At 44.6% G+C, this 16,754-nt stretch overlaps 1 protein-coding gene across 1 annotated transcript; it reads left to right on the forward strand.

Moving 5' to 3' along the window:
* Window positions 1-864: 864 nt before the first annotated feature.
* Window positions 865-16,501, forward strand: frmpd3 (FERM and PDZ domain containing 3). Its single transcript, XM_030792481.1, has 15 exons — window positions 865-905; window positions 1,800-1,954; window positions 2,698-2,800; window positions 2,972-3,017; window positions 3,488-3,592; window positions 7,074-7,181; window positions 8,761-8,892; window positions 9,299-9,418; window positions 9,554-9,690; window positions 9,811-9,937; window positions 10,998-11,087; window positions 11,201-11,380; window positions 11,482-11,617; window positions 12,456-13,319; window positions 13,722-16,501. The coding sequence occupies exons 1-15, from the start codon at window positions 865-867 to the stop codon at window positions 16,499-16,501; spliced, it is 5,124 nt and encodes a 1,707-aa protein (XP_030648341.1).
* Window positions 16,502-16,754: the final 253 nt, after the last annotated feature.

Below are 16,754 nucleotides of genomic sequence, written 5' to 3' on the forward strand. Positions count from 1 at the left end.
TGGATTAGATGCTTTGTAGTCCTGCCCTTTATTAACCATATGCCCTCTATATGTCCAGCCCCTGGTATGTTCTGGTTGGTTTTGTATATTTAAGTGTTAATTTCAGTCTAAATGTATAATGTGTTCCATCAAGAAAAAGTAGTGTAATACTACAATATATCAATAGTTTTTGTTTAAGTCCATTTCTCTCGCTCTCCCTCTCTCTCTCTCTCTCTCTCTCTCCCTCTCTCCCTCTCCTGCCCGCCCACACAGGCATTTGTAAATGAGAACGCGGGGCTCAGTGTTAGAACCGTTCACACTGCCAATCTGTTATTGTTCTGACTCCTAGGCAGCCCCTCCATCACTGCAGCCATTAGAGTAGCGCGCAGGTTCACACTGTCACAGAGAACCATAAGTGCTTTTTGACAGATGTGTTCCAGAATATTCCGTAAGTGCTATAAACATCCAGTCACTCTCCGGTCCTGCCAGCCTCTCTCACTGCATTTGTCTTACTGTGAATTCTGGCACTGTAGCAAAGCTGAGAATTCTGCACTGACTAATTATGTACAGGCATGAATATGGAACATCTATTAAAATACAAATCATAAATATGTGAATACACGTGAAGGGATCACTCCAGTTCCTGAGCAGTGAGTCTGGGCAGGTAGCCGCATTGTATAAGCTGATGCGTGGCAGTGTAGGTAGGCAGTATTGTGCCCACACTAATCCAGTTCACAGAGCTCTTAGAAGAAAAAAAAAAGAAGTCTTCTCTGAGTACCCTCTTCATCTTCTCCTTCCTCCTCCTCCTCTCAGGTGAATGAGTGCGAAACAGAGAGACCCCTGCACTGTGAGACCACACCCCATCCTTTACTCTCCTTACAGGGGATGGCCCAGGTCCAGGATGGACACTCAACAGAATGTGAAAGGTATGTGACTAGTGGTTCTTCCGTGTAGATTACAGTTTTGAAGGACAGTAAATTGTGAAAGGGCCATTACAGCAATCATGCAAAAGCAAATACTCCCTACACCTCCCTCAGCAGATCTCTATCCAAGAATGATAGAGGAGGAGACGGGGGGAGGTGATGCCAGAAGCAATGCTGTAGGGTGCTCCGCTCATTCCTCCTTTTTAACCTTTGGCAACATGTCATGCTCCTTTTGAGCATCTGTAGGAATGCTCCTTTGAACATGAGATGCTGAAAGGGTTTGACTGAAAGTTGCACTGGAAAACAGCTTTTCAAAGTCACTTTTGGGTCAAACAGTCAATCAAACAGAGGAGAGGGCGGGGCTCTACCACGCCCGTGCTCCTGGTGTTTGAACAGACGACCGAGAGACGACAGACTATTGAAGTAGAAGCTGGTTTCTCTGGTGTTTTGAACTGTTGTGTGGATTTGTTAATTCATGGTAAGGGTTTTAACATGAAATCAAATTGTACCAACAGGCTAGAACGTGCTGGAAATATACAAGTATTGTATATCACGTGTATAATTATCTGGGGAACAGCCATTGGTACCTAGCTTCGACTAAAAACGTTTCCGTGGTAAATTCATTTTTCCCTAGCAACCGCCGCAAATGCAGCTCTCTCTCACTGTTTTCTTGGAAGTCAGAGCACAAAGCCGTGCAGCAAACATTTCCGAAAAGCCCCGTGGCCCAGAGCATCGCTCCTGGTGTAATGTCTTCCCAAAGCGTCTGTGTGAGCTGCCCTGTTCTCCCCACAAGCCTCCTTCCTCACGGAGCGATCCCACTTGACCCGCCTATCGGAGCAGCGCTGTGATTGTGTTTTTGTTTGTGTGTCTGTGTTTTTGTTTGTGTTTGTGCGGCAGCCCTGCAATGTTAGAGGAGACTCAGGATGGTATGAACAGTGGTAGTCTGACTCCAGGCTCAGCCCGACAGGTCTGCATTCAGCGTCACCCCAGCCACGGGTTCGGCTTCATCGCAGGCAGCCAACGGCCTGTCATTGTACGCTCTGTCTCCGCGGGTAGGACACGTGTCTCTAGCAGGACCTTAGGACCAGAGCCTGACTGCCTGTCACCACAGACAGACAGACAGACAGACAGACAGACAGACAGGCATCTGGTCCAACAGGGCCAAACAGCCTCACTCCTCACAGCAGTTATGTGCTCAGTCATTGCTGTCCAATAGACAGTTTGTACCTGGGTTTTTTTTCGGGGGGCGGGGGGGGGGGTGTTATGAACGTAATCTAAACCAGGCGTGCATACTCCAAACTCCAGAAGTCTCCCAGTTTGTTATTCCTCCCAACTATCACATATCTTCAGTCTGTGGAAATCACAGCACTGCTTCACAGTCTCTTATCGTAAGGTGAGGTGGCCAGGCAGCCAGACTCAAAGTCCCTGGTCTAAAGAAGGGACTGCTCACAAAACCTTTTCGCTGCTTCGTGCAGATGCCCTGTCTTCTAAATGCCAGCTAGCTCATTCAGACAAGATTTCATCTCTTAATACTTACATCCCACTAAATGTCTTACTGTTCAAGTTATTCCCTCATCAACTCGTTACAAAACTCATGTGAAACTTTTATATTAAACATCTCTGAATGATGAATTTTATCACAGTCTAATGCTCACCAGATAATAAGATATTTACATGAATCATATTACAAACATACGTATTATCTTAGACCCAGGTTTACGTGTGTGACTGTGTGAGCGTATCCACCAACCAGTTTCACCCACCTGTCTCACACAAGTCTGTTCTTTTATCTCAGACGGCCCATCAGACGGCAAGCTTTTCCCAGGTGATCAGATTCTTGCCATCAACGGAGAGCCCGTGAGTGACGTGCCCAGGGAGAGAGTCATAGACCTTGTAAGGTAACATCCTTTACTGTCACCAAAGAAAAGGCACTTTTCTAGGGCATTCACTGACTTTAGCTCCTTCTGTTATTGTCTGTGTCTCCCTCAGATAAGAGATTTTATTTGAGATTGGACACATACATTTTGATAAGCCGCAATGTTCCCTCACTCAAGTCTGTCTTTCTCCAGACGCTGCAAGGACTCTATTGTTCTCACAGTGCTACAGCCCCAACAGGTAAGCACCTTAAGCACACACGTCCACTTCTCTATGATGTCTGTCATCAGTATTCACACCTTATTCATTAAATATCCCACTCACACAGCTCCAAGAGAGAGAAGTGACTTTGTGAAACCTTTCTGTTTTAGAGGAAATACTTTATGCATAAAATCATGTAGCAGTTCTTTTGTGCCAACCTCGCACAATTACAGAGTCTAGTGCACTCAAGCATGTAATGAAATTTTAGTGGAATGTCTTGTGTGTTTAGGAATCTAACCGAATTACTTTTGTATTTTTTTTATTTGTTTTTTTTTTTAATAAAAAAAGGAAAAATTCAATGTAAAAAAATGTATTTGTTTAATTTGACTGTTTATGCTCAGCAGCAAATGAAAATGAAATTGCACTGGCTGTATTTTTTTTTTTTATGATTTTCGCACATCGAATTACTGACTACCGTCCATCTCTGTGTCTATCTCTTGTTCTCTTAGTCACCTAAGTCTGCCTTCATAAGTGCAGCCAAGAAAGCTCGCCTGCGAACCAATCCCCCAAAAGTGCGCTTTTCTGAGCAAGTGTCCATCAGCGATCCGGACTCAGTATGTGCTGCAGCCTGTCTCTACCACACCCAACCCCACCCCCCCCCCCCCCCCCCCCCCCCCCCCTCACCCCCCGCACACCACCACAGTTTAAGGGACTGGAATCAGTGCCAAACAGAACCTCACTCACTTAAACATCAATTTCAGACAGGAAAATTATTCTCCCAAACAAGCAAAAGTCTGATGAATGCACCTGTACAATAGGCAACTTACAAAAATCTGTAAATAGTGCCAAAACTATTAACATATTAATGAACATTAGGGTGTAACGGTACGCCAAGGTCACGGTTCGGTACGTACCTCGGTTTTGAAGTCACGGTTCGGTATGTTTTCGGTACAGTGAAAAAAAGGACATGCAAAAGATGAAATTGCTTTTCATTTATTATGAATTTACTTGTAAACTTATAACCTTGTACAAACTTGTAAACAGTGGCAAACTGACCATAATTTCCAGTTTGTACTCCACTCTGTTTTTTCTTTGTACTGGTGATATTCACATCTGGATGATGCCGTCTCAAATGAGTAATTATCTTCGACGTACTGCCAGTAACAGACCCCATTTCAGTTTCACAATGCCGGCACGCTGCCTTCGTCTTATCCCCTTGTCTTTGTCCATTGCTACTGTAGTTCACTGGAAAACCAAATGTTCCCAAACAGAGGACCTGAGGGATACAGGGGGGTCCTCAAGCTCTGGCTTTGCGGTCGCCGTACTCACGAGGCTGCATCACTGAACACGTGCTATTTCAGTTGTTAAGTTATGGCTCTATGGAATCGGGTCACGGTTCTGTCTCTCAGACGTTTGTATCACAGTTTCGGTCTTGGTGAACTGTTACACTGTTAATGAATATGGATGTAGAGATGGTTCCTCATTCTGCAGTGACAGGCACTGAGGTAGTGTTTGTGAAGTTATGATGTTATTGTTAACAGTCATTTCAGGCCCTAAAACTGTGGTTAAATTCACCCTCCATGTCCCAGCCTCATTCTGCAGCGCACTGCTGGTTCATTGTCCAGGAGTAGAGCCTGCAAACTCTGAAAGATGTATGCAAACACGCAAAAACACATGCGCATGTGCACATACGCACTCACAAATACAAGTACACAAACACAAAGAAAAACACGCACGCACACGCGCACACACACTCTCTCTCTCTCTCTCTCTCTCTCTCACACACACACACACACACCTTACAGTAGACCTGTCTGCCTCACTAATCAGCCATGGAATTAAGCATTCTGCTTTCTCAACGGAACCTTTGCCATTTCACATCAATTAATCATTCTTGTCAATGTGCTCCTCCATTTTTCTTCAAGATTTGCAGCAAAGCGAGAGAGCACATTTACAGGCCAAAAATAAGACCAAGGTTGTAGAAACAGCAATGTTTAGCACAGCTGGTCTTGTTGTGTTTCAGTGTTCTCAGCCCAAGTCCTTGAAAAAAAAAAAAAAAAAATTAAAGAGAAGCAGGTGAGAGAGCCACGGAGAACGGCACTCTTTATGAGCAACATATGGAATATTATATGATTTGTTTTGTTTACGGGGAATTGTGTTACACCTCCAAACAATACTGAATTAGGCTTCTGGGCTTTATGGCAACAAACACCAAATTTCTAAATGGGAGCAGGTAATGGGAACTGGATTTCAAATTTTGTCTTATCAAGGACCTGGATTAAGAGGCTCTGGTTTGATAAAGAAGAGTGAAGCTCCTTCCAAATTAGCAGGAGTGAAAACCATGCAACTTGGTTTCACCACCCCCAGCTAATGCATAATACAACTGACCCCAAACTAATACATATAACTGAATGAAGATGAAGGCAAAGCTGCATCCACACATGGACCACAGCCACCCAGTAAGCTTTAATGTTGTTATTAGAAGTCCATTCATCCGTAGCCTGTCATTAGCACTATAGCTGCCATCCCCTCTAGCTGCACATGGGTCTTTAGCACCCATGTTAATGTCTCCTTCCATGGATTATGTCCTATAGAGTCTCATATCTGGCTCACGAGCAAGGACGAGACAACACAACACCCTCGGGTGCTGCTTCGCCAATTTAATAGAGAGGAGCGATGGGAGGGGCGTGCAGCTCTCCTGGGAGAAGAAACGTGCTGATCAGGCCTAGAGGGAACAAATCGGTAAAGACCACCCTCACCGAGCCTCCGAACCATGTCAGTCCACCCAGTGTGTCTCATCAGACACTCAACCTACGGGCCCAAACCACAGACACTGAGCTCTGATCTTAACTGACACTGAACGGGGGGAGGGGGGGGGGGGGGGTAATGGACCTAACACAACTTGACACTCATATCCGTTCATTCCAGTGGGCAGATCAGTCACGACTGATTTCAGACTTCACAAGCTCAGATGTATCAACTTGTAATTGTCAATAAACATACATTTTATCGCATAATGCATTCCTACTTATCAATGACAACAAAGCTTCTTTAAGCTTTTTCTCACACAGTGGTCAGTATCCCCAGCGCTTTTGGACAGTGAGGTTGAGAGCCGAAGCCAGATTGTTGGATGGATCTTGTGTAGATGTAGATATTGCTTCCCCATTATAAACAGTATATACTGGGAGTTACTCAGTCGTGGAGGTGTGTGACCAGAATATCATTACTGTGTGAAGAGATTCGTTCTGTGAAGCGGTTCCCTTGGCCGTGTATTCCATCTCTCCGCTGAAGGGCCAGCCGAGGTAGCAGAACCAGACGGCTAATTCTCTATCTGAGGCCTCAGGTTGGCATGTGGGTGGTTTTGAGTGACGTGACAGGTCCCGTCAGAGTTTGCCTGCACAGGAGTCTGATCAGGCGTCTAACCCAAACTGTTAGGGTGCTGAAGTCAGGATAGTGATAAAAGTTGTAACCTCCATCTTTCACCATGACCCTATAAGCAATGGCTGTGAAAAGTGATGTATCACACAGCCTCCCTGCAGGGACTCAATCATGCATTCAACTTTTCTCTCTCTCTCTCTCTTTCACTCTCTCTTTCTCTCTTTCTTTTTTTTTTTGATGAGTTGTGAAAACAGTGAAGTGACCTTAATCCAGACCTCAAACAGCCAGAAATAAATTCAGCGCCCATACCCAGTTTTAGTGGCAGCACATACATATTAAATGGATGCATTGGAGAAACGGAATAATCTTTTCTTTGATCACAACACAATGTACTCTAACAGACTCCTAAAGCAGAGTTTTGCCCCTGTTCAGACAGCTCTGGTTCAATTAAGGTATCATCTCACAAGCTGTAGCAAACCTCTTCCTTTTAACTGTTATTAAATGGGATGTTCTTCTTCCTCCACATTCCTAGTTTCTCCATTCAATTACAGCTCCCATGCCCTGTCTTATTCTCTTTCTCCCTCACAACTTATTAGATTTTCTCTGGCGACCTTTAAAGTACTCTCTCCTGTGTTGTCTTCTCTCTTACCGTGGCCTTGGATTGAGACTGGGCATGATTCTTCTCTTCACTGCTTTCTCTCTCTTGCCTCTCCCTAGACAATGCTTAAGGACGACTCCTTGCTACTCATACCAAATGTGTTGAAGGTGTTCCTGGAGAACGGACAAATCAAGTCCTTTACGTTTGACAGCCGCACCACTGTAAGGGTGAGTGCACAGTGAGCAGTTCTTTAAGGGCTGAGCTGATGTGTGGGCTTCAGTTAATTAATCTAGTTATTTATGTTGGTGTCACAATGGAGATGCTCATGAGGATAAACACAGTCATGGTAAGTGAGCCTGTGTGTGAATAGTTTTCTATTTCAGAAAACCTTGAGCTGTCAGCACGTCACAGCATTTGATAGTCAAATGAGGGATCTTGGCTGCACATCTTTCACAGTTCATGAAATCTCTGTATTCTGCGCTAAAATTTGAAATCTTTTTAATTTGCCATGAAGGTGATTCTCGAAACACTAATGCAAATAATTCCCAGTATTCAAATGGAATCACATTTTGTCACTGATATACAACAGGAAGAAGACAGAGAGGGTTATTAGTGTCTTTCAAGTCATGCTCTATGAGGAGGATGTTGACATCTCTTAGTAGACTCATTAGCCAACATGATTAGATTTTTTAAATTCTTTTCCTGTTTTAAGACAGAGAGAGAGAGAGAGAGAGAGAGAGAGAGACAGGGGGAGGGCTCTGTCAGTCTAATTACATCTAATCAAATTAAAATGTAAATTGCAAATCAATAAATGTTTTCAGTAGTCTAAATCAATTACGGCCCATTCTCTAAGAGATCTGATATTCAATCACAGAGTTCCCCAAAGCGTCTTTATTTATGACAGACCTCGTTTCACTGTAAACACAGAACCAACAGGAGTGGGGACGGTCAGTAAAAGAACAGACAGTTTTGTTGCCCATAAAATTATAAGTCCTGCACACCCTAGTTAATGCTGATTTTATCTGACACAATGACAATATAATGAATGCAACAACATCCTAGCGCTGTGTTTGACTGCACTGTCAAACGCAAACATGGTTACAGTGACATGAGCACGAATAACAGCACCATAAAATTCTATTTCGTAACAATATCACTTGACGTGTGGAAAAACACAAAGTTTATGGCCGCATCCAACCAACCTATATTTTACCTTGTGTTGTTACTGCGGCTGTATGTCCATTGTTTTAATGTTTTGACCGCGGCATAAAAACATCCCTGCTGAGGTTGCTTAGAGTCCCTCTGGTTTCTCCCTGATCTGACTCACAGGGAATATGATTATAAAAGTACACATGGACAGAATTACTACAAATTAACATGCGTAAACAAACCTTCACTGGCCAATACTCACACTACAAGCTTTTCCTAAACTCCACAAATGCATCAGTGGACATTGTGTTTACATAAGAGGCTCATTCATATTCCAAGACCTTTTCCTGGGGCACTGCCACAAGGCACAGACAGGGCTTGTGTATCTGCTTCTGGAGAAGACCCTTAGGGGAGAATGTGGTCATTCACTTATGCCATTTCAATATAATATCCATTTAGCAAATGTCAGGCCTGTTTACCATGTATATTTACATGTTTAATTTGGACCATTTTTGTTATGTCTTGTAAGTCTGACAAGACACAGTTTAACTCAGCATGGACTTCAAGCATTTTCTGTCCATTAGCAGCATCTATGGTGAATCTCCATCTGTCACAGGACAAAAAAACAGTGATCTCTGCTTCTCGTGCTTTAAACAGGATGTGATATCATCTCTGCAAGACCGCCTTTCTCTCCGATACATAGAGCACTTTGCTCTGGTTCTGGAGTCGGGTGGTCTAGAACAAAACCAGCGGCTTCACCTGCTGCAGGAGAGCCAACCGCTGACTCACGTAAGCCTGCTCCTCTGAACTGGGTCTCAAATGTGGACCAAATGGCTGTTTGGTTTTAGTGATGCAGATGAAATCATTCACTTCAACAGTAACGTAAGAGTAAATCTTATTTGTAAAAAAATATATATATACATATTGCCATTTTGAGCTATGAGAGTATGCAGCCATTTAACAATTATAAATATGAAACGTGAAACGTTAGTAATTATAAATATGAAACGTGAAACGTTAGTAATTATAAATATGAAATGTGATCTCTTCAAATGAAGATGAGGGGACTCCTGCACCCCTTCAAATGTGGTGGGAAATACTCGTACGATAACGTGTGTGTGTGTGTGTATGTGTGTGTGTACGTACGATAATGTGTGTGTGTGTGTGTATGTGTCTGTGTGTTGCATCATTTCAGGTAGTGCACAGGACCTATTTCCAGGGGATGAAATGTCTTTTCCGTATCTGCTTCTTCCCCAAAGACCCTGCAGATCTCCTGAGGAGGGACCCTGCAGCGTTTGAGTATCTGTATATACAGGTCACTGTTTCTCCCTTTTATGTCTTCACACAGTGCTATTATTGCGGCTAAGTGCTCCAGTTTTGTAAGACCATACGGGTGAGGCCCATTTTGTGTGAAGCCGCTGGTCTGAGAGTGTGTTGTAAATCTAAACAGAGTCGCAATGACGTCATCAAAGAACGCTTTGGAGTGGACTGGAAATCTGACGTCACCCTGAGGCTGGCAGCCCTCCACATCTATATAACAGTGTCGATAGCGAGACCCAACCAGAAGATCTCACTGAAGCACGTGGAGTGAGTGCCAAGCTTTAAGCTGCCCCTCTGAGTGTGCTGGACGTGATTAAAACCTTTTTAAAGGATTGCCTTGCATGCTGTTGTAATACATCTGATCTTTTTTTTTTTTTTCTTTTCTAGAAAGGAATGGGGCCTGGAGCCTTTTCTTCCTCTAACACTGTTGCCAACTGTCAAGGAGAAGAATGTTTGCAAGACACTGTCTCAGTTACTGAAGACGTATCAGCACCCACCGCCCTCAGGCAACAAGGTGCTTTTCTTATTAGGATGAGTAATGATGTTTGATGTAATATTGCTTTGGTTGCCTTGGTGGATGCAATGCTAAGTCATGGGAAAGGCATATAACATTGATTCTGCACCTAATTATTGTAATGCAAATAGATATAAGGAGACAGGGAAACCTTTAAGATAAATATCTACCTCCTGAGGTGGTAACTTAAAAAGTCTGACAACAGAGGTAGCAATAGGATTTTGTCATTAGAGTCTTTAGGATGGGGCAAACTAATAAAGACAGTCTGATAAGAAAAACTATTATAATAATATTTTAAAATGATCAGACTTGATTTATGCGAAAATGAGCTCTCAAGGAAGTCAGACGCTACAGTTTATATTAATTCATCCCATTTATCAGCTCTGAACTTTTGTTCTGAGTGTTTCAACACGGTCCTGTAATAGAGTTTTTAAAATAAGTAATCCATTAAGTAATTTTCATTAAGAGGCTCAAATAAGTTTAGCCATGATAGTGTAGGAGCGAGAAGAGTAGCAAAGAGAGAGTTCTCACCCTGATGTTGATTCTCCACTCCAGGCTTTGAAATTGCATTGAATTCTACTGTTTTGTTGAGAAAGTATTCTTGGATTTGTAAAACTCCACATGGAGTCCTTGAACAGCATTGGAAAAGTAGATAATTTAATGTCTTGAAACCAGCAAATTGTGTAATTTCACTAACATTTCGTTTTTTTTCTTACCATGTTTGAACAGCTTTCACCTTCCTGCATTTGAGTCCTTAGGCTTCCTGTTCTAGACCTTACCTAAATGTGTACAGTTCAAATGAGAAGGCTCTTAATCACCTCCTAGTGCTACAGCACAGCTTTTATTATCTCTGGACTCATGTGCCTTACGGATACGTTTTTAATGTATTTCAAAGAACAGTAATTCCTTACATAAAAGAAGTAGTTTTCTCTCCCCTTGAAGAATTGTTTTATGTTTGATTAGGATAATGTAAGAAAAGCCACAGTGCCCCCTGTTGGTCAAATATTCATTGTGCTGCTTGGTTTTCCCATTTCTTTGCTCTCTGCCTACCTTGCGATAGGTGCCTCCTCTCCAGGGAAAGCTACAGTACATGCGAGTTCTCAATGATCTTCCCCCATTTGGAGGCTTGCTGTTTCACACTGTTGGCCTGGTAACGACTGTGTTTTCATCTACACAAATTTGGCTTGTAAAAACTACCCTGGAAAAAAAACCCCAGATGTTCTCTTTGTCAAATAATCCAGATCTCACTTTTTGCCTCTTCAGGATGAAAAGCAGTCAGCTACAACATTGTTGGTGGGGCCTAGACATGGCATCAGTCATGTCATTGACCTGAAGAACAACCTCACGACAGTCCTGGCTGAGTTCAGTCGGGTGGCCAAAATTCAGCTGTTTCGGGAGCATCAAGGGGTGGCCAGGGTAGAAGTGGCTATAATTGAAGCTAAGGTATTAGTCTGCTCAAATGGTTCTTGCAAAGGTATTCTTTACGTATATTATCATCAAATTATCATCAGATTTACAGCAGACTCTCCTCACTGTGGTTTTAGCCTCTGGTGTTGTTGATGGAGTGGCCAGATGCTTCAAACTTCGCCTGTTTGATTTCTGGATATTACAAGCTCTTTGTGGATCCCAAAAGGACCATCTACTACAGGACACCTGGTCAGTCTCATTTGATCAAGGCAGGTATGTTAGTAGTCACCTCCTCAGTTCTAAATGACTAGCAAGAGACATGGAATACAACTTGTTTGATTTAATTTTATTTGAAATTGTATTTAGATTTTCATTCAACACATTAAAAACCATTGAACATCAGAACCTATAATAAAAAGACATTACTGTGCATAACTCTCTGTCATTAACAAACCTAATCAACACCAGCAAATACTGTGTCCAGTAATTGTCAAAAAGAATGGTGAGACAAGAAAAGTGAAGAAAGTGAAGTTAGACTTTTTTATTTTCATTCAGACACAGTCTCAGAGATTGCCCAGGTCCTAAAGAATATCCCAACAAGCCTCATGGGGTATCTGTCAGCAAGATTTTGCATTAGTTAACTTTAACATGGGATTCTACATACAGAGTGAATCCCTATGTTAAGTTGCCAGGAGGGTCATCAGCGTCTTCATGTTCTCCAGGAGCTGCTCCATTGACTTGCATTCGCCAGTCACCAGGGGAATATCATTCATGCCGCCTGCTGTATTTGATAGTTCCATTTCCATCCCAACTCAGCTCATGGAAGTCTGATTCATTTTCTGTTCCTAGATAAATCTGTATTCAGGATTTTAAATTGCATCAGAAAAAATAAGTAATATTCAGTCATACGTTGGATATGCTGCTCTGTTCTCATCCGCTGTGGTCTACCAAAGAGGAAGATCACAACATCTCATGACATCCCACAAGACCTTTTTTTCAGCATTCATCTGTGAGAGCTCCATGAGACAGCTTCAGCTATTGCCATCTGGACACACTCTCATCCTCCATATGATTCCTCTGCATTCAACTCTTCTGACAATTCTGTCCTTAGATTTCAGAGGTTCCCACGCTCACTCCCGCCCTGGTGCCTCAGCGTCAAGTGGCAGCCGACGTGAGGAGAGGGAGGGGACGTCCAGAGAGGCGTCACAGAAAGCATCTGCACCTCCACCACCACAACATCTCGGTTTGTGCCACATCCACCTGAAGGAGCAGCAGCAGTTGCAGGAGCTCCAGATGCAGGCAGAGGAAGAGCTGGATATTAATGAAAACCTCATATCCCAAATGCAGGGCCGTTCTCGCACCAAGTCTGATCCCACGCTTAAGAGCACAGAGTCGGTGGCTGAACCAGAGAGCCCCACACAAGACGCTACAAACTTTAGGGGCAGGGCCCAAACAATGGAGTCCACACAACAGTCTAGCCGGTTCTTCTGTGACTCCTGTAAAGCCAAGCTGAAGGCTGAGGGGAAGATATTAGAGAGTGGTGGGTCCAGTAAAATAGCTCCGCAGCAATGTACAAATGCCTGTACCTCCCGTGATGGAGGAGCTGTTGACCTCATGGCTTTGCCTCCACCAGGGAGTGAAGAGGATGAGGAGCTGGAGGAAGGAGGGGGGAAGCTGCAGCCTCCACCTCCTGCGATTGCTGCACCACCTCCAGGGTTCAGAGATAACAGCTCAGATGAAGACGATCCCAATAAGAGTCGCAAGGTCGCTGCAGCCGCAGCTGCCGCAGCTGCCACAGGGGGCAGTCAAGAGGAAGTACCGGTGACAATGATTGATAACGTGGCCACTAGGACTGTGCGAGACCATGCTCAGGAGTTAGATGACGCTTTAGTTTCCACCCTGCAAGCACTGGAGGCCCTAGCTGCATCTGAGGACTACCCTCATCCTCACCACCAGCAAGCACCACAGACAGCAGGTGGACAAATTAGGAAAAATTCATCCAAATGTTCCTCCATTTCAGAAGTCCTAACTAAGAGTGCAATGTCTCACACACACACTGTGCTCACAACACATGCATGCATACTTACACGCTTACACACGCCCACACACCAATTATGACAGCAGTGTTTTTGTGCCTCTACTTTACCAGAGTGTTACATCATTTTTAGGTGGGCAAGCACTGAAGCAAATATAATAACGTTCTTTTCCATTTTCTTTATTTAATAACATGTGCGTCCTTATCTATTTGTGCATTCTGATCTCTGATTATTTTATTTGTTAAAAAAAGTTGGACATTTAATTTTTTTTTTGTCCCTTGTATTTTGATTGCACATGTTCTTTGTGACCCTGACTGTGTCCTGTGCCTCGTTTCTTTCAGGGTTAATTGTGCTGGCAGCCATAACCCCTGAGTCGTCACTCGACTCTGGCCATGAGACCAATTCTTCTGAGCTGACAGATGTATCTGAGATGGTGTCTGCCATGAAACAGCATCAGAACCAGGCGTACCTGCTGGCCCACCATATCAACAAGGAACGCATTTTCAGCCGAAGGGATTTCCCTCTGGCAATTCCCGGCTGCACCACTCAGACAATAGGTGGAGGAGCTTTCTCTGTGGGTCAAATCCGTGGTGGTTGCACCCCTAGATCTGTAATCCTGAGTAAGACTATGCCCTTGAGAGTCAGCCCCAGTCAAGGATCTGTATCCCCTTGCCCTCCTGTGGACCAGAGTAAGTCCCAGGATCTACCCCAGGCTGAGCAGGGTGCAAGCAAACCTGCAGTGGATCCTGTGAAAAGATGCTCCGCAGATGCCACTCCTCAGGCACATGAGGAACCAAAAGTGTCTGATCAGTTGTGTTCTGAGGTCACTAAGGATCAGAGATCACCATGCTCTACAGAAGGTAAACTAAGCCCTCACACCTCTGAAAGTGTCAAGGGAAAAATTGAGCAGTCAAGTCCAGAAACTACCAACAAAGCCTTACCCATTCTCTTGCCTGGGGAAAGAACTGCCTCTGCCAAGATTTGTTCAACAAATATGTGCCAAGATGCCGAGACTGCCTCAAGTGAGACCAATAAGCCTTCAAGTTCAAAGGGCCTACTGCCAGCTGATGACTTATTCTGCACGTGCCCAGTTCAGGCTGAAGCTGTACCGCAAACACGCCTAAAAGATCCACAGGCCCAAAAGGTGGTTGTGTTCCATTCATCTTCCCCAACAGATGATGAGCGTCTTCGTGCCAAAGGACTGCAGCTGACTGGCAGCAAAGAGGGTGCACCAAAAACAGCAGAGAGTAATTTAGTCAAACCAAACATTTTGCCCACAGCAAAGTATTCGCCTGTTATGCCAATAAAGGTAGTGGAGCAGAAAGACGCAGCAGATGACAAAGCTGACTCACAGAGTAAAGTACCAACAGAGCAACAGAAAAGCATGAAAAATGCTCCCGTACTAGCAGACACGACACGTGTTCCCAGTTGTGCAGAAAAGGGTGCAACTATCCCTGGAGCAGAGTACAAGAAGCAAGGCAGTAACAAATCCAAGTCCCAGCGTACTGCCCCGTTCCTGAGTTTCAGGAATTTGATTTCTGCCACGTTCCCAGCCCGTTTGCGGCGAGAGACAGATGAGCGTCGTGCACAGCTACAGAAAGTCAGGCAGTACGAACTGGAGTTTCTGGAGGAGCTGCTAAAGCCTAAGGCTTCACAAGGAGAATTCCTTCCCCAGGGATCCTCCCCTGTCCCCTCAGGGACACCTTGCACCTGCCAGTTGCGCACCAGTCCTGTGCAGAAAGTGCCTGGCATCTCCAGAGAGCAGCGAAGGAGCTGTGATTGCAAGAGGATGTGCCGTGGAATGCGCCTCCCTGACACACCGGTTGGCTCTGCCATGGAGCACAGAGGAAGAGAAAGAGCCGTCTCTAAAACCCCCCCAGCTATGCCAAAAGCCCCTCATGCTCAAGGGGCGCCAAAGCGACCACAAACCTTGGAGATCAAAACAACTAGAATTCGGTCAACTAGCCTGGAGTCAAGAGAACCCAGAGATACACCTGTGTCCTGTTTACCGACATGCACCTCCCGATCAGAATGCATTGGAGCACCGCAGTACAAGAAGCTCCAAAGGAGATACAGTATAGGTGAGATAGAAAACAATGAAAGCACGCCACTCTATGCTGAGGTCAAATCCACTAAAACAAAGAGCTTGGAGAAGGAGATGGAGCGAGTGAGGGCCACAGGACTGCGACTTCCAACTCCAGTGGAACCCATTCATACTCAGAGTGGGGATGCAAAGAAGAAAGGGGTTTTCTTTTTACAAGGGGAGGAGCTTCTTCGTGAGGGTAGAGAGGGAACGACCGAAGTTCTGCTCGGATTGCCAAGTGAGGACAATGAGGACAGAGAGAAATGTTGCTCTTTTTGCTTCTGTTACCGCAAGTGTGAGGTGGCTGATGAAAGCAGTGAGAAAGATGAACTCTCATATAGCATTCCTCTGCAGGTTTTGCCTGGGGTGCAGCTGGATTCACGAGCTATGCCAGTGGTCAGCAAGACCTTGCAAGTGCTTGATGCTGAGGACTGCAGTGGAGAGGAGGAAGAGGAAGAGGAGGAACCACAGACCCAAGAAATAGATTTGCGAGCCAGTAGCAGTCTGGAAGCAAGTTTGGCACGAGTGCAGACCTTGCAGGAAAAAACATTCAGCCTCCCTGACGGGTTCTTAAACGCACAACTTGACGCCAATGAGCTGCTTGCCATTTTGAGGCAATGTGCCAACAGCCCGCAGATAGAAGGAGAGCCTCGGATGCCACCTGCCAGACTGGCGGAATACAAGCAAGAACTAGCAGTCCGCTTTAAGGAGTTCAGGGCATCTTGTCGACGAGTGGCCAGCGTTGAGAAAAGTCCCTCACGAATGCTTAGTGCTGTCACAGCTAGTTTCCAGGTGCTGTGCAACCTCACTCAGACATTCATACGGTTAGTGAGAGGTGTTCGCTCTGAGACTCAAAGGTTGCAGTTGCTGCGTAAAGTGGAGGAAGTGGCCGTTAATTACACTCTGCTTCTTCGGGCTGCCGAGGAGGCAATGGGTCATTCCAGCAGCTTGCCCACTAAGAGTGTTAGCCCACAGCTTTCCCACTCCACGAACCTGGGCTCCCTTACTCGCACCATCAAAGCCCTGCCCAGCAAGTAAATCAAAACGAACTTTTGGAGAGGAGATCTCAGTAAGAACACCTGCTAATCATTGACTTTATGGCAAATGCTCTCTCCTGGTCATCCGTATGAACTGTTTACATTTTTTTTTTTTTTTTTTTACAAAACTTAATATAATGATTCCAATCACACCAATATAGGACTCCATGGTGACGTCCTTTCAGAGGCCGAGACAGCACATAATAGCCCTCCGAAGGATCCCTTCCTTCCTTTGCACTGTTAGATTCGTGCAA

This window comes from Chanos chanos, chromosome 2, assembly GCF_902362185.1.
Source record: "Chanos chanos chromosome 2, fChaCha1.1, whole genome shotgun sequence".
NCBI lineage: Eukaryota > Metazoa > Chordata > Actinopteri > Gonorynchiformes > Chanidae > Chanos > Chanos chanos.